We start from the raw sequence: 15,164 nt of genomic DNA, 5'->3' as shown, positions 1-15,164 counted from the left end.
TAGTATTTGTAATATATAACGATACCAAATGTCTTAATTCCTATTAACTTACTCTTTAATAATAAATGTTTTAAATGTATATAAATACGTTTAACTCTCCCAATAAAACCAGGTTATTTTTATGCCATTACCATATTGAATGTTGAAACGAAGAATTTTGTTGAATTCAGTGGCTATTGAATCTCCAATATATGGATGGGTTCCGACAGGCATACTCTTTCAGTAGACATGGAGAAGTTTGGGACTTCAGGTAAAGAGAAATAAATATGGCCCAAATGCACTGTAAAGATTTGTTTATTATTTCATTATAGATCCAAATGAGAACCCGAGATGATGGAAGGTCAGGCTATGGCAGAACAGACAGAGTCTATATGAAGCTTTATCCAATCCATGTAACTAGAGAGTCGGGTGTACAGGCCAGGTATACCTTCCGTGTTGCCACACTCCAGTCCAAAAGATACTATTCCTAAAAGAATTGGCACACTTTGCTTAAACTATCTTTCTAGTATCCTAGAAATAAGAGAACTTCAACACTTGTATCGACTACTGATTGTAGAAAATAAACAATTTCATTACAGTCACACAATCCGTCAATATATTATACTTGATGTGTTGGGTAAAAGTATTCTTCACTACGGTAGTTGTAAAATAACACCTTGAATATGCAAATACTAGTTTGGTAATACATTATATATAGTAAGTGATAAGAATAAAACGCAAGAGTGGTCTAAAATGTGGTGGTTCGGAAGTCACCTTTAAGGTGTTGGTACCCAGGTTAGGTGTTAGAGAGGGCTTATTAGCTTTAACTTCACCTGGTAAAATAAAACACTCCTAAAATAAAAAAAATAATCAAAGTGTTGATATCTCTTTAAAAAATAGTAATGGCATGGAAGTGTACAGAAAAAGTTAGACTTTTTTAGGCTTGTGCGTCTTGTGTCATGGTTATAACATAGGGTTTTCCGCTTCACACTGTGTCGAAATATTGCTAACAAATAAAATCTTGAAATATTCGGGCTGGCTTGCTGTAGATAGCAATGTTCAATCAACAAATGTTGAACTAAAACTGGAAAGACAATTAATGCTGAGTGCAGTAGCGGAATTAGGTAATGATGGGCTGAAACCTGTCACTGATCTATTTGAATAAGCAATCACCAATATGGCTTCTTTATAACAGGCTGCCATGTTTTTGATAATTTGATTTTTTCCCTTCTTGATCATTTTTAAGGTTATATATTACATGTTATATATTCTATTTTGATATATATATCTTAGATTTTTTAGTTTCTTATTTATTAGTTTGAAAATATAAAATATAACTAGCTTTTGTAATAATAATGTACATGTATCTTTATACAATAAAATATAAGTAAAAATACCTATTTGATACACTAGTCCTTTTTCATTTGATATAAACAGCGGCCCACCACTGTCACCCTAAAACAGAGTAGATCATTCAATACATGGTATGCATAAGTAAATAAACCATAATTTAATTTAAAAGTCAAAAATTACACTTCACATGCATTAATTCAAAATAAAAGTATGATGACCGTAACAATGATAATACAAAATTCACCATAAATTATTAAATATGATGGTACCATAATTAATCACAATAATCATACATTACTTGCCTAACGGAGAATGAAACATATTTTAAGAGTATCAAAGAAAAACTCAAATTTTTCTGCAACATTCCTTAATATCCAAATAACTCCAAGAAATTCAGTAACAAAAGATTAATTTTAGGCCAAAGTGAAGAAGTCCTATAATTATTTTGAATCGAAAGTAAATTTATTTATAGTCTATACTATTTCGGTGTAAGGACTGGCTCTTATTTCAGGTTTTAAGCATGTGACAGAACTTCTGGTTTGGATAAATTGTATTTAAAACATAATAGAAGACTTTGCTTTGTTATTACAATAACAAAATATTCATAGTAGATGTGAAATGAAAACCAATCAAGAATAAAGAATTTTAGTAACCAAAGGCAAATACAGTCTGCATTAGTCTCGTTAGGCAAAATATAATATATCAACAATAACATCAAATAATTAGCAGAAATGAGATTAAAACATATTCTTCCTAACACATAATAAACAATCTAGAACAATGTAGGTAGGTTAAGATTCCTAGAAAAGCAAACAGAGGTTTACAATGAGACCTAGGAGAAGCACCACAATGTCAGCCAAAAAGCCTCAACTATTGCTTTAACGTATGTTTTGTGGCATAATAGGTTTTGCATTGATCAAGAAATCATATCTGTATCCTAACTATTCGAGTTAACTTAGCTAGTAGCAACATGGATGGTTAACTCAAATTTTTCACAATATCAGGTATTGGTGGATTTAAAATGAAAATACCTTGGGAAATCCAATGAAGATGTTGTTTTGTGACAAAGATAACCAAAAGTGTGTGAAAATCACATTTAAATATGTGCCTTGGTTACAGAGTCTGTCAACCATCAAATGTGTTGGTAACAAAAACCACAATCTCCACCAAGCACCAATCACAAGGCTCTACTCTGTCACATGACCTTAAAAGGTTTATTAATGTTGACCTGCATATTATGTTGTTTGGTTACTACTTAAAACCATCTACTTCCGGCCCTTGCAATCTACTTCCGGTCTAAGAGATTTTGACTGACACTGAAATGATGGCATTGTTGTCCCGATCAAGATAATACATACATACATACTTAGGTCTGAAAAGTCTTCTTCATTAAGAAAGTGTCTATTCCATTCATGGTAATCTATTTCAGGTCTAAGGCCATAGTAACATTTATTTTTGTTTTTCTTACATACTTACTACAATACCTATTTCGGTCAAAAACGAATACTTCCGGCCATTATCTAACTTTTTTTGTGCCGTACTAGCGATTGTGTAATTTTTGACCTAAATGAAGAGAATCGATAGAGTATGTGACCCATTGATCGGCGATGTTCAGTTACTGTATATATATATATATATATATATTCTTAACATTACATGGTTCAGGTATGCCCACACAAAATGTTTCCACATGAATCGATTAAAATTTCATAATTATACAAATACATTGGCTTGTAAAACATGCATCAGATGACAGATTTGAACGCCGTTTAGAATGAAAACGCACAGGAAGTGAGGTACTGATATTCTATCACGAGGTACCTGACAAGCGTCTGTGGCCCTCTCATAGGCACACACTACCGCGTGGTGGATATCGTGGACATGGCTCAGCATGGGTTGTACTGGGGACATCCTGCATTCTTGCTCGGTCAGCACCGAGAGGATCGCCTCCTTGGGGAACCTTGGCGCCTTTCCGAGGAAGTTCGTTGTGCCCCAGCCTTGTATCTTCGCCGCTTTGAATCTACTCAAATCTGGGCAGAAGAGGAAAATAGTTTTATAACTTTAGAATTATCATTGCTTTAGAATTTCCAGTGTATTCAAGTAACAATTTTAAGAAATAAATTGGTGAAATTAACATTTTGACATACGGCAACAAAAGTTTTCCACCTATTAAATTTTTTACTGATTGAGTTAATTGTAAGATCGTAGATTTTTACAAATAATTATTTATTAAAGGTTTAATTTATATAGTACTCTTAAATCCGAAAGTGTTGCATTTCTTTCAGCAAATGTTAAAGTGTCAATTAAAGGTTTTTGGTTTCATTTTTATCATTACTTTGCACTATCAGTATTACTGTTTGGTGAGAACCAACTCAAAGTATCTACGCATTTCCATATAGTGCTATTTCTGTGTTTGATTAGAGTTTGTGATAAAATTATTATAATTCCTTAGACAATGTGTATCGAGGTTTCCTGCAATGCACACTCGAATACTTACCTAAATCCGGGAGGCAGATGGGCTGCACTCTAGCATTGAAGTGTATCGTGCCAACTTGAAGAAGGGCGATGTCATTAACTAAAATTCCGCTATCGAGTGTTTCGTAGTAATCTGGATGTGTTATAATCCTTTCTACAGCTCGATACTGAATGACGCCTTCTTTGAACTTCTGTGTCCTATCATGAGTTCCAAACACTGCGTAAAAGTTGTCAAGAGGGTGTCTGAACATAAAGAACATAATGCGGTTCAGAATACAACAAAATTACAGTGAAATTGCAGTGATATTTATCCAAAATGGTTTTTTTTTAGCTAAAACTATAAAACTTTGCATGATTCCTATAACTCTAACTCAACAAAGAATTCAGTCACTTTGCCTACTATGAATGCCTGTCTAGTTAAAAAAGTATGGATTTCAATCGTGTTGGGATAGTGATTGGTGTTACTGTGTGAGTTTTTGGATATGGAACAGACTCAACAAGTGAGAATTTGGGAGTCTTCCACCGTAAGTTGTTAAATATCTATCTGATGTAACTGTCTAATCTGAAATACGTTTGTGATATATGAGCTAGCCGTGATTAATATCAACGAAAGTATACAATAATACCAATAAAAAAATAACGAAGCATGAAGGGAAGGGTTGATTATATGTGAATGTTGAGTTTAGCTCCAGTTCACCTTCCTCTTAGACCAGCAGCGTCTGAATTCTGGCGATGTCACAGACTTGATTCCTAGAATCTGGAGTTAAGTTAGTTTCAAGAAAAGTCGGGGATGAAGAAACTCAAAACGAACTCTGCATAGTTTAGATATCATACTACAAATATAGTGTAATTTAGGTGAAATGGCATTCTAATTGTATCATCAGGTGCACAACTGAGTGCTCTATAATGTTTTAGACACGATTTCAAAGCAGGGTGAGGCTACCGAGGTTTCTACTCATGCCTTGGTGGGAAGGATTGATTCAATTTGAATATTGAGTTCAGCTCCAGTTCACGTTCTTCTTAGAGCAGCGTCTGATTCTGACGCTGTCACAGACTTGACTCCGGGGAATCTGGAATCATGCTCGTCTGAAAAGTTCCAAAAAAAGGTCTGTGACGAATTAGTGCAACGTGACAAATAACAGAATGCACCAATAATTGTGATATAAAGTTCATGAGAGAGGATTACCAATATTCTATGGAGATTCTTTCATTATCGTGTTACTCGTTGACCCTAAATGGATCATAAACGTAAATATTAATGTTCTTATACATCAAATAAATTATTTTTTATCAATTGAATTTATTATAGACTCGATAAAAATCATGTCGTCTGTCTGCCCCTCTGTGTGTTCATTTTCGATAGGAAGTTCCTAGGAATTGAATCGTGGTATATATATGTTCCTCTTGGTGAAAGGGAGAACTCTGATGATTTGGGCGTCGAAAGGTCAAAGTGTTGCATGTCCGTCTTTATGATAACTTTTGGCAGAAAGGTCCTAGAGACTAGAAAATTATAACATAGAATGTTTTGTTGATCTAAGGGAGAACTATTCTGTCCGTCTGTCTTCCGTCTGTGCGATAATCCTTTCGTTAAGTTCTGTCGGGCGTTCAAAACTTCGTTTTATCGTTGAATTACTTTTGTTTGTTAAGAACATTAAATAACATTTAACTGTTTAAGAACAGATTCAAAACTTATAATTACGACAGTAATATTAATGAAAAAACCATATGTTTTATTGGAGCAGTTACGACAATTAATAAATTACGTATCGCCTTAAAAAGTTTACTAAAGGTTTGAATGTTACAATATTAAAAGATGTGATCCTAGGAAAAATGACAAGATAAGCAACAATATAATTAAAACATATTAAGAAAAAACTAGATATAATATTGCAATTTTTCTATTGAAGGTGAGTATGTTGAATAGTACACGGATAAAACCTACAAAAACTGCTATAAAGGAAATACAAAATTAACCATCTTAACTTTACAGTAATACTAAACACGTAATTCGTTCCAACTGAATGCTGGGATTTACAATAACGAGGACCATAAACATTGCCCTCTGCGAGATTGTGATAAAAGGACGTTTTCATGGAAAAGAATTTGTTATGGAACCATAAACAATAAAATTACCGTAACTTCACAAACTAAATTTTAAGTACGAGTCAATTTCTTTCCAAACATTTTGTTTTTCGTTGTACTGAAATGGTAATTGCTTGTAACAGTAATGTGTACTAAACCTCAGGTGGCCCCTTCCGAAAATAATGACTTTACCCGCTTATAGATCTAACAGGAAGGTGAAATACGGCGAGTGAGGTTTATTTCAAAGAGCGAGGTAAGGCGTAGGCGAATATAACGCATACATTGAACTTTAGAGAATGACAGGAAGAAGACAAGTGTAATGAGAACAAGAACGGTTATTGAAGAGAATTAATGTAAAGCAAATTATGATTTGCTCTCTTGTAATTGTTTCAGGTTAAAGAAGCTGGTAAGAATTATGAAGTAATATTACTTGTCCTCTATACAGTGTGCTGCAGTGAGCACAAAGCGTTTGCTGATGATGGAGCCTCCACAAATGAAGAAGGAGTCCTTTATCAGGAGAGCCAGGAAAGGATGTTCGCCCTCCTCCAGGTAACGACCGCCAACCACCCGCAGCGCCAAGCCCGTGGAGGTCGTGTTACCACATTCTGTAAGAACATGCCAGGATGTATAGGATTTCACTGCATAAAACTGATCATTATAATCGTAAGGTGGTGAGAGGAACTTAAAAATAGTTATCCGTCTACCACTGCAGAAAGATAATACAATTCTCTGACAAGGTGTATTTTTAGTAATAAACTCAATAATAATACTCAGCATCAATGGCATAACAGGATTTCGAACATTTGCCATCGTTATAGATTATAAAAGGTATAACACAGCGTTTCGAGGGTTGGAATCTACCCTCTTCGTCAGGTGGGGGAGTTATTAATACAAAAAATACCATAAAGTATCCTACTGTAGCCTGTGTTGGTGTGATGTGTGATTGTGAGCCTCGTTCTTGTGATTTGTGCTCGGGACTTGCATCCTGTACATTTACAACGCCTGAACTGGACTCGCACCTTTTGGGTTTGTTTGAACCCTTTCCTTTCCCTTCTTTACTTCCTTCTGTTCCTTATTTTTGTACGTATTAATAACTCCTCCCAAATGACAAAGAGGGTAGATTCCAATCCTCGAAACGTTGGTATACCATTTGTAAACTATAACGATGGGAAATGTCTGAAATCCTGTTATCCTCTCAAACCATCCATCGTCAATAACAAACTCTAAACAAAAAAATCAATGGCATGTCTGATAACACTTAATTTTTAAAGTCCACCATGATTATTTTGTACCTTGATAAGATCAGTATACAAAATTTCGCTAACGCTCCGCTAAATCTTATGGAATGCCATGTAACATTATCGAACTCGGCGTTGTTTATAGAGTGAAACCTTGATATATATACAGCCTCAATATCTAGAATTCCTTGATAAATCGAAGCTTTATCATCCCCTTGAATGTGCCGTTTATTTAAATGCTAATTTACCTCTATATATGTCGAAGGTTTAACGTAAATAACCTCAATATATTGAAGTTTAGTCTTCAACTGTTAACCTCTATATATAGAAGTTTCAGTTTATCAGCGCAACGGACTGAAGTACAGTAACGTATTTTTCATGTTGAGACTTGAAACTCTCACCACCTCTTTTGTTTACTGTTGTAGCCAGTGGAGAATCACCACTCCACCCTCAGTCTAAGTTTGATTGTTACATTACCGTGGTTCGGGAGAATTTAACTTAACTCAGTGACCTGTGTGCGTTAGATTTTAATTTGTGGCAGGTTCTCGTGTAAAAGTGAGATATCATACATACTAATTTTTTTCAATTATTATTTATACGTTTCGTTAAAGCTAATAAATTTAAAATTATGTACAATAATTGTAATAATTTCTTACTACACATTCCCAGATACAGTATTCATAGTCAAGCCTTCATTATTACTGTAGTAATTACGGACCTCTTTATATCAAAGTCTGCCGATTTGTCGTTGATACAATGAATAACAGAACAACAATTTAAAACACCAATATATTAAAGTCTTCGCTAACACTCAGCCGATAAAATGCACACAATCCCCCTTTAGCTAAGGTACGTCCAAACTTAGGTCTAACATGGCCGGAGTAATAACAACGATTGCGAAATCATTAAACCTGTTTACTACACATTTTAAAACCTTTGGTAATGTGGAATTTTATGATTATATTCACTTGTTTTAAAAATGAGCTTCGAAGTATATAAATTTTGTCGCTTTATTTACCATACTTAAAACGATTCGGAGAATAGAAGATTAATAAAAATCAAAAAATGAGCTGGTCATGGTTTGAATTTAGAAGGTTTTAAGCAGTATTTAAAGTGAACTTTAATGGTTTGATAAAGCATACTTACGGCAATCAGAAGTCTCTTCAGAGATTGATTGACTCTCCTGTGAAAAACAAATTTAAACTTAAAAAGTGAAATATAGCATATAACAATAAAATTATCCACATGATTAATTTATTTAGTATATATTATAAACTTCTCACTATTGAGCTTCTCATAGAAAGAACCAATAATATTGGTTCAAATAACAAGAATATTGAGAAATGTATTATCATTAATTAAGTTTAAATTAATTTGTTGTTAAGTATATACACTGTCAATAAAAGCAACTGCAGTCAGAGTATATTGGACACGTTATTTAGTTGTTTTTACGTTCTGGTTAATATTTGTAATTCAGTCAAAAGTGATATTTACCAGTCAGAACTGACTGTAACTAAAGGCCATGGCCAAAACCAGTTGTAACTAGTTAATACCAGTTTCTCCAAGTGTTTCAGTCAAAACTAGTAGTTAGAGATATCGAAGGATTGTGTATTTCGCCTATATGGGTGGATGGGGGAGAGGGACGTCTTTTCCCAGAACGTCCCTTAGAGCTCATCCTTTGGTATTCTCGTGAACCAAGAGGCTAAAACTGGAATATTTATTAATTATTCAGTTGTCTCATGGTTATACTCAAATAAAATATGTTCTTATAGTTCAGTTATTTTAAAATCAATCACAGAATGACAGCGCATAGGTGAGGCCGATGTTTCGTGGATGGCTAGTAGAGCCTCGGCCGCACGCTCAGATCCCTTGGCCACATATACAGTTCCAGGACTTTAGCTGCGCGCGTGACCTTGAGTGTGTGGTGATAGGCGGGAGGGGTGGCGGTGTAGCATTATGCGCTACGTCCCGAAAACATTTCCTGTGACTCATGAGTAAAACCCTTCTTTCAGGAATCGTATTGGCCCAAATAACTCATCACACTCACTAAAATCAGCCTGTTTTATGACAGTGCTGATTGTGGTGGGATTAAATAATAAGATAATACCAAATAATGGCAATAATAGGACTTATCCTTGTTTTCAGTTGTTATAGTGTTGTTTAACGTGTTTTTGAAAATAACGTATTTGTCAATACTAGTCTGCAAATTAAAATTGTGAGTTTAAAGTCATTAAAGAGATTGTTGCGCCTTCATCTCAGCGGCTAGCAAGTAAACGCAACCCGCCACACAGATGGCGTTTATTGGTGTAAAGGGTAGTATTTGGGCCCTACGCGCACAGCTAAATTTCTCCAACTGTACCGTACTCAAGGTTGTTTTGAATAAAGTTCAGCGTTATAGCAAATGTCTGTTATTTAATGAGCTTTATATTAAAACCCTTTTAACATACATAACAGTTAGTAAGCAATGCATTTGTTCAGACGTTTAACATTGATATGTTACAGGAAATAAAGTTAATTAGCGATATCAAAATCCAGAGTAAATTCCACCATTAAACTCACCAATTCCTTTATCAACGCGCATTAAATTTACAGGAATACTTCGCATGAGGTTGCCAAGGCAGTGTCGAAGTTTACAAGGGGGTAGGTGGGAGAGTGGCTACACAATATTGGTCCTGCGGCGTCAGAAAGGATGATAAGACTATTATATACCTGATTTGCAAATACCACGATGGAATAATGCAAAAAACCTGTTTATGGAGTAAGGGTTCCACTACATAAATTGACAACATAAATGTTTTACCTGATAACAATAACACTAATTGGTAAAATATTTATCAACTTGTATGATTCACAACAATGAAATAATACATACTTTTTTAAGTACGAGACACCAATATTTAGGATTATTTGTTGCAATTAATAATGATCCTCCTCCGTAGACTAATAGTTATAGTCTCAGCTCTCTAACCGAGAGATCACGGGTTCAAATCCCTGGGAGGTCCAATCATGTACTTTGAAAATAAAAACCAGTGAACATCGAAGCCGGCATAGCTAAGACGCTGAGGCTTGAATAAGACAGAAAAAAAAATTAATAATGGAGCTTTCTAGTATAAGAACGGTTGTATATTGACAAAAATAGTGTCTTTAAATTTATGTATTATTGTTTGAATCCAAATATTATATATTTTCATTAATTAAATATACAAGATATATTTTGTAGAACTCGTCTTGAGCTCTTTCCCACACGCAGACGAGTGACTTTGTGGAGAATATTATTTGTCTTATTGTTTTGAAATATTTTCAATTATATTACATTTGGAAATATAAGTTCTTTTGAATTTGAATTTAAATACCTAGTAAATATCGTATTTCTTATCGCGGAATCACGTTAGTATCAGGTCTCTATAATTTTGTTCCTTCAGCTACTGTAAATATGCCGTCCTACATTGTCAAAAGAGGCCAATTTCAAATAAGCGACATGTATAATGTTTTTCATTAAGGTTCAGAATAAACTAATTGGCTTGAATTTGCCATTGCTGCTATCTATAGTAAAAATGAAATAGTTACATAAAACTGCTGGTATTTATTCACGGGGATACAAATACACTGCGTTCCACATTGCGTAGGCGTAATGTAATTTATTTTTGCTATAAAACATATTGCCTGTCTTTACAGTAAATACATTTTCTTTGAATTGATATTAGGTGTATTTGTAGATTATATTTTGAAGAATGCTATGGTTTATTATTTTATCACTGCAATGCATGATCACATTTCGACCAATTCTGTCCACTAGGTCTTGTGAGTTGTTTTTTCACTTTCATTATACACTTTTGTGTAATAACCCAATTTGTTCACCTTAAGTTGTAATCTTCTGAATTTTTCTTGTACCTCTTTCGATTTTAGTTATCACTCCACTCTGTAGTCTAACTTTATTTATCAATTTCTTTACCTTGTCTTCAACAAACCATCAGCTCTAGTTATCTTCTTTAGATTTATTTTTATTTCTCAATTAGCTAGAATAAAAATGTTTATTTCCTTTAGTATGAACTGAGCTAAATTGTATTAATTTACTACTGCTGTAAGACATTTAAAAGCAAGGAGATGGAAGGTAATAAGAGAAAATAAGGTTAGGGGTAGAAGGTGGAGGAATATACAATATAAGATAATGCGTTCTTGAAGGGGGAAAAATAATATAATTTAAAATGTTTCAGTCCTGGTTACGAAAGTTATTTTTTGTCATAACTGATTTTTATCTTGTAATATCCTACTACTATTATTACTTTAAATAAGTGGTTAAACTTAATTTGTATTCTGATGATTATAGTTAGAAATAACAAATAACTCAGTATGATATAAATGTGAACTTTAATGATGATAAATTAATTGACATACAAGTTTGAATTTTGAAACATGATGGAGGATACAATAATGGTAAATTTTTTAAAATACAGTTCTTAAATTTTAGGGCAGGGTGGTCGTGCTGGCTTAATGAAATAGAAATATTGGGTATTTTTTTTAATAAAAGATATTGTAATTTTCAAAAATAGTTGTTGTTAAATTTTAATTATATTAATTTTGAATTATTAGCCAAATCGAATGTTCCTGGGTTTTATGTTCTTCCAATGAATCACTATTAAACTTAAAAGGAATTTTATCACCCAATGTCTGTCTTCTGCTTCGTGTACTTCAGTGATAATAAGAATTTAATAAAGTAACCTTTCAAATACTGCTGAATAAATGTAACCAGTTTCTTTAGAATAATAATCTTGCTTCACTTCTTCCAGATCCCTCTCTCCTCTCCACCTTTCAAATCTCTGCTCTCTTCACTCTTCAACAATCATCCCTGCACACTGTATCACTGACTTTAGTTCACTTTATAACTTTTGAGTTTTATATGTAATAAGGTGAATTTTGATTAATTTTGATTTTGTATTTATTATTGTTTGTAGTTAAATTTGAGACAATTTATAAATAATTATTCCTTAATTATTATTATTAATAAATTTCTAAATTAAATAAAGTATTGAAATGAATGTGAGATGGGCGTATGAAATGAGTCATTACAATCTGTGAAGGCAATACTAGTTTTGACTGCCAGCCTTTGTTAAACCTGTTTTGACTTGTAAACTAGTTATAACTAAAGAGATTGGCTAAAACTGGCATTGACTAGTCAAAATTAGTTTTAATTCCTTTGATTAAAATCAATTATACAACTGGATTCTAGTATCGAATATATATTTATAGTGTAATTTTTTAAACTCCTTGGTATATTATAAGAAAAGGGCTTTATATTCAAATTAAGATTAACAATATAAAAAGACATTCTAACAGCTTAAAATTAAATTAAATTTAAATTAAATATTAACAATGTTGTTGTTTTGGAGTTGTACATTCATAAAACATAAAAAATAATTACAATATAGACAATAAATTGTGTTTTAGATTCTTAGACTAATTTAGACTATTTTTAACATATCATTTCTTATTTAAACCAAAAGGTAATTTTGAATTAGTAACTAATTAATAAGCTTGTTCTAAATTTTCAAATTGAATTTTGGAAGAATCTTCTGGTACTTTACAAATCCCTTTTAATGTGTAACAGTTATTAAATATTTCGTTATGAGCCAATGCATGTTGTGAAACCAATTTTTCGTCTTTTCTGTTGGATGAAGACCGATGGTTATTCATCCTAATATGTAAGGGATTTGTCGTTAAACCAATATAGTCCTTGGGACAAACATTGCATGACAACTAATAGATTACATTCTTTGATTTACAGTTAATGTTATTTGAAATTTGATATGTTTTATTAACTTGTAACAGTTGTAGAAGGATTTAGAATTTTACATGTGGCACAACGATTGTCTTCGCAAGAATGGCAACCTAAAAACATTTGATCAGCATCTTAATTTGGAATTTGGTTAGGCAATAATTTAGGTCTTACCAGAAGGTTTTTTCAGATTAGAAGCTTTTATATACATATATAGTTGATAAAATTATAAAGATGGATTTAACAGGTTAATTAATACTGCAGATAATATTAATACTCCTGATTCCAGGAGACAAGTCTGTGACAGCATCACACTTCCAGACGCTGCATTAAGAGAACGGTAACATTCATATCCAATAACTGTAGTTAAAAAATTAAAATTTTACCACTTCTTAAATACTAAAACACATTAATGTAAAATTACCAGTAAAGTAAATTAATGTTTTTGGAATATTATTACTTACCACGCAACTAAGAAAGATGCAGAAAGAAATAGCGGAGATTAGAATGAATTTAGGTGGCATTGTGTTGATACTGCAACATTCGGTATGAACTAGAGAAGTTAGTGAATGGCTTTGAATACTTCATTTTTACAGATTTGATACGCACGTTGGCGTATCAAATCAGTTAGCTTACAAAGCTTTAACATTTTCTTTTCTATATCGTCATGCAATTAATTGCTATCTAAGAATATTCTCGTAAAAACTGGTCAAATAATGTAGTTTTAACTCTTTTGTCGAGATGATTGTTTCGAAGTCAAATCAAATCAAATCAAATCAAATTTCTTTATTTGCCAAGACATGGTTAACATGTATAGCATGCGTCAAATTACGTTATTGTAACTAAAATTTTTCCATCCGTTCTACATCAAAATCCTCAATCAAACATACAATTTCACCTTCATTCATTTCCTTTTATTCGCCAATCATCCCACCACCAGCGACGGGGCGACATACCTGTTGGCTGGTCTCCCAGTTTTTTGCCAAATACTCGTCGACATTATAAAATGCCTGTGTCGCTAAAAAGCGTTTTAGACGAATTTTGAACGCCTTGGGCGTTGGGGCATTTTTTATTCGGTGTGGCAGCTTGTTGATGAAATGAACTCCTGCTTGTGATGGCAGGCGTTCATAAATCACCGTTCTGTGTTGGCCAATTCGGTAGTTTCCCCTGGCTCTGGTCTCATATGAATGTATGTCTTGGCCACTTGTCTTGACGCATTTTGACATACAATACTGTGTTGTTTCGAAAATGTAGAGACTCGGCAGGGTCAACAGCTGCAAACTTTTGAAAGATTCTCTGCATGACTCTCTGAATTTCAAATGTGCGATTATTCGAATCGCTTGCTTTTGCAATCTGAAGACCCTCATCAACTGATTGTTTGCACAAGCACCCCACAATGCCACTCCGTAGGTAAGGTGGGGGTAAATCAAGCCATAATACGCCGTCATCAGTACCTGAGTGGGGCAATATTTGGCTAGATTCCTCAAAACAAAATTTCCTGAGGATATTTTGGCGCAAACGTGATCAATTTGATTATTCCATGTCAACCCTCGATCAAGGTGTATTCCAAGGAATCTCGAACTATAGACCTCTTCTAGTATGGAGTCTGCCAACATAGTGGCAGGACCACACCGTCAATGTCATGTTGCCATATCTTAAACTTAAACATTAAATAAGGAAGGAACTGATGGAATAAAAACATATTGAACACAGTAAAACAAAATATACAAAAACAGGTTTAATGATAACAATAAATAGTATAATAAATATATTAATAAATACGTAACAGTATTTGTGCTTAGTATTATTATTATAAAATAAAAATATCATTTTAACTAAATTAGATTCACAGGAGAATCACCTTTATACACATTCTTTGGAATTGTCAGTGGACAGTGGTTTATGTTATTTTAAAATACAACTTTAAGATTATTAACAAACTACGAATGTGCCAATAACATAATAAATCAATAAATAATACTAATAAAAAATTATTAACACCAATTATTAATGGTTACAGTTCAAAAGATACATTTTTAATACGGCTGTCCGCAGATGAAGTTTATTCGTTTTTTTCGAATTTAGTCATTTTAGTGACGATGCAAATGTAAATCCACTTAATGTTCGGTAATAGTTGAGTATTTTGCAGAAATGTTATGTTTGACCAAAAACGTTTGCTCACGGTTAAAATTTATTTTAAATATAAGCACAACTTGTTTGTGCTTTAACATGTATTGCTAACTCGTTTCTTGGTTGTAGAAATA

At 33.2% G+C, this 15,164-nt stretch overlaps 1 protein-coding gene across 1 annotated transcript; it reads right to left on the bottom strand.

Moving 5' to 3' along the window:
- Positions 1-276: 276 nt before the first annotated feature.
- Positions 277-13,487, bottom strand: LOC124362970 (trypsin-1-like). The gene is made up of 7 exons (XM_046817890.1): positions 13,365-13,487; positions 8,274-8,310; positions 6,320-6,494; positions 3,830-4,050; positions 3,154-3,362; positions 1,377-1,434; positions 277-466 (listed from the first exon to the last, which is right to left on the bottom strand). Exons 1-7 carry the CDS (start codon positions 13,422-13,424, stop codon positions 342-344), a joined length of 885 nt encoding a protein of 294 aa, XP_046673846.1. The 5' UTR covers positions 13,425-13,487; the 3' UTR covers positions 277-341.
- Between the last annotated feature and the right edge of the window lie 1,677 nt (positions 13,488-15,164).

Source organism: Homalodisca vitripennis, chromosome 5 (assembly GCF_021130785.1).
Source record: "Homalodisca vitripennis isolate AUS2020 chromosome 5, UT_GWSS_2.1, whole genome shotgun sequence".
In the NCBI taxonomy this organism is placed as follows: domain Eukaryota; kingdom Metazoa; phylum Arthropoda; class Insecta; order Hemiptera; family Cicadellidae; genus Homalodisca; species Homalodisca vitripennis.
The sequence above is the reverse complement of the archived record's forward strand: the minus strand, read 5'-3'. Positions and strand labels throughout refer to the sequence as shown.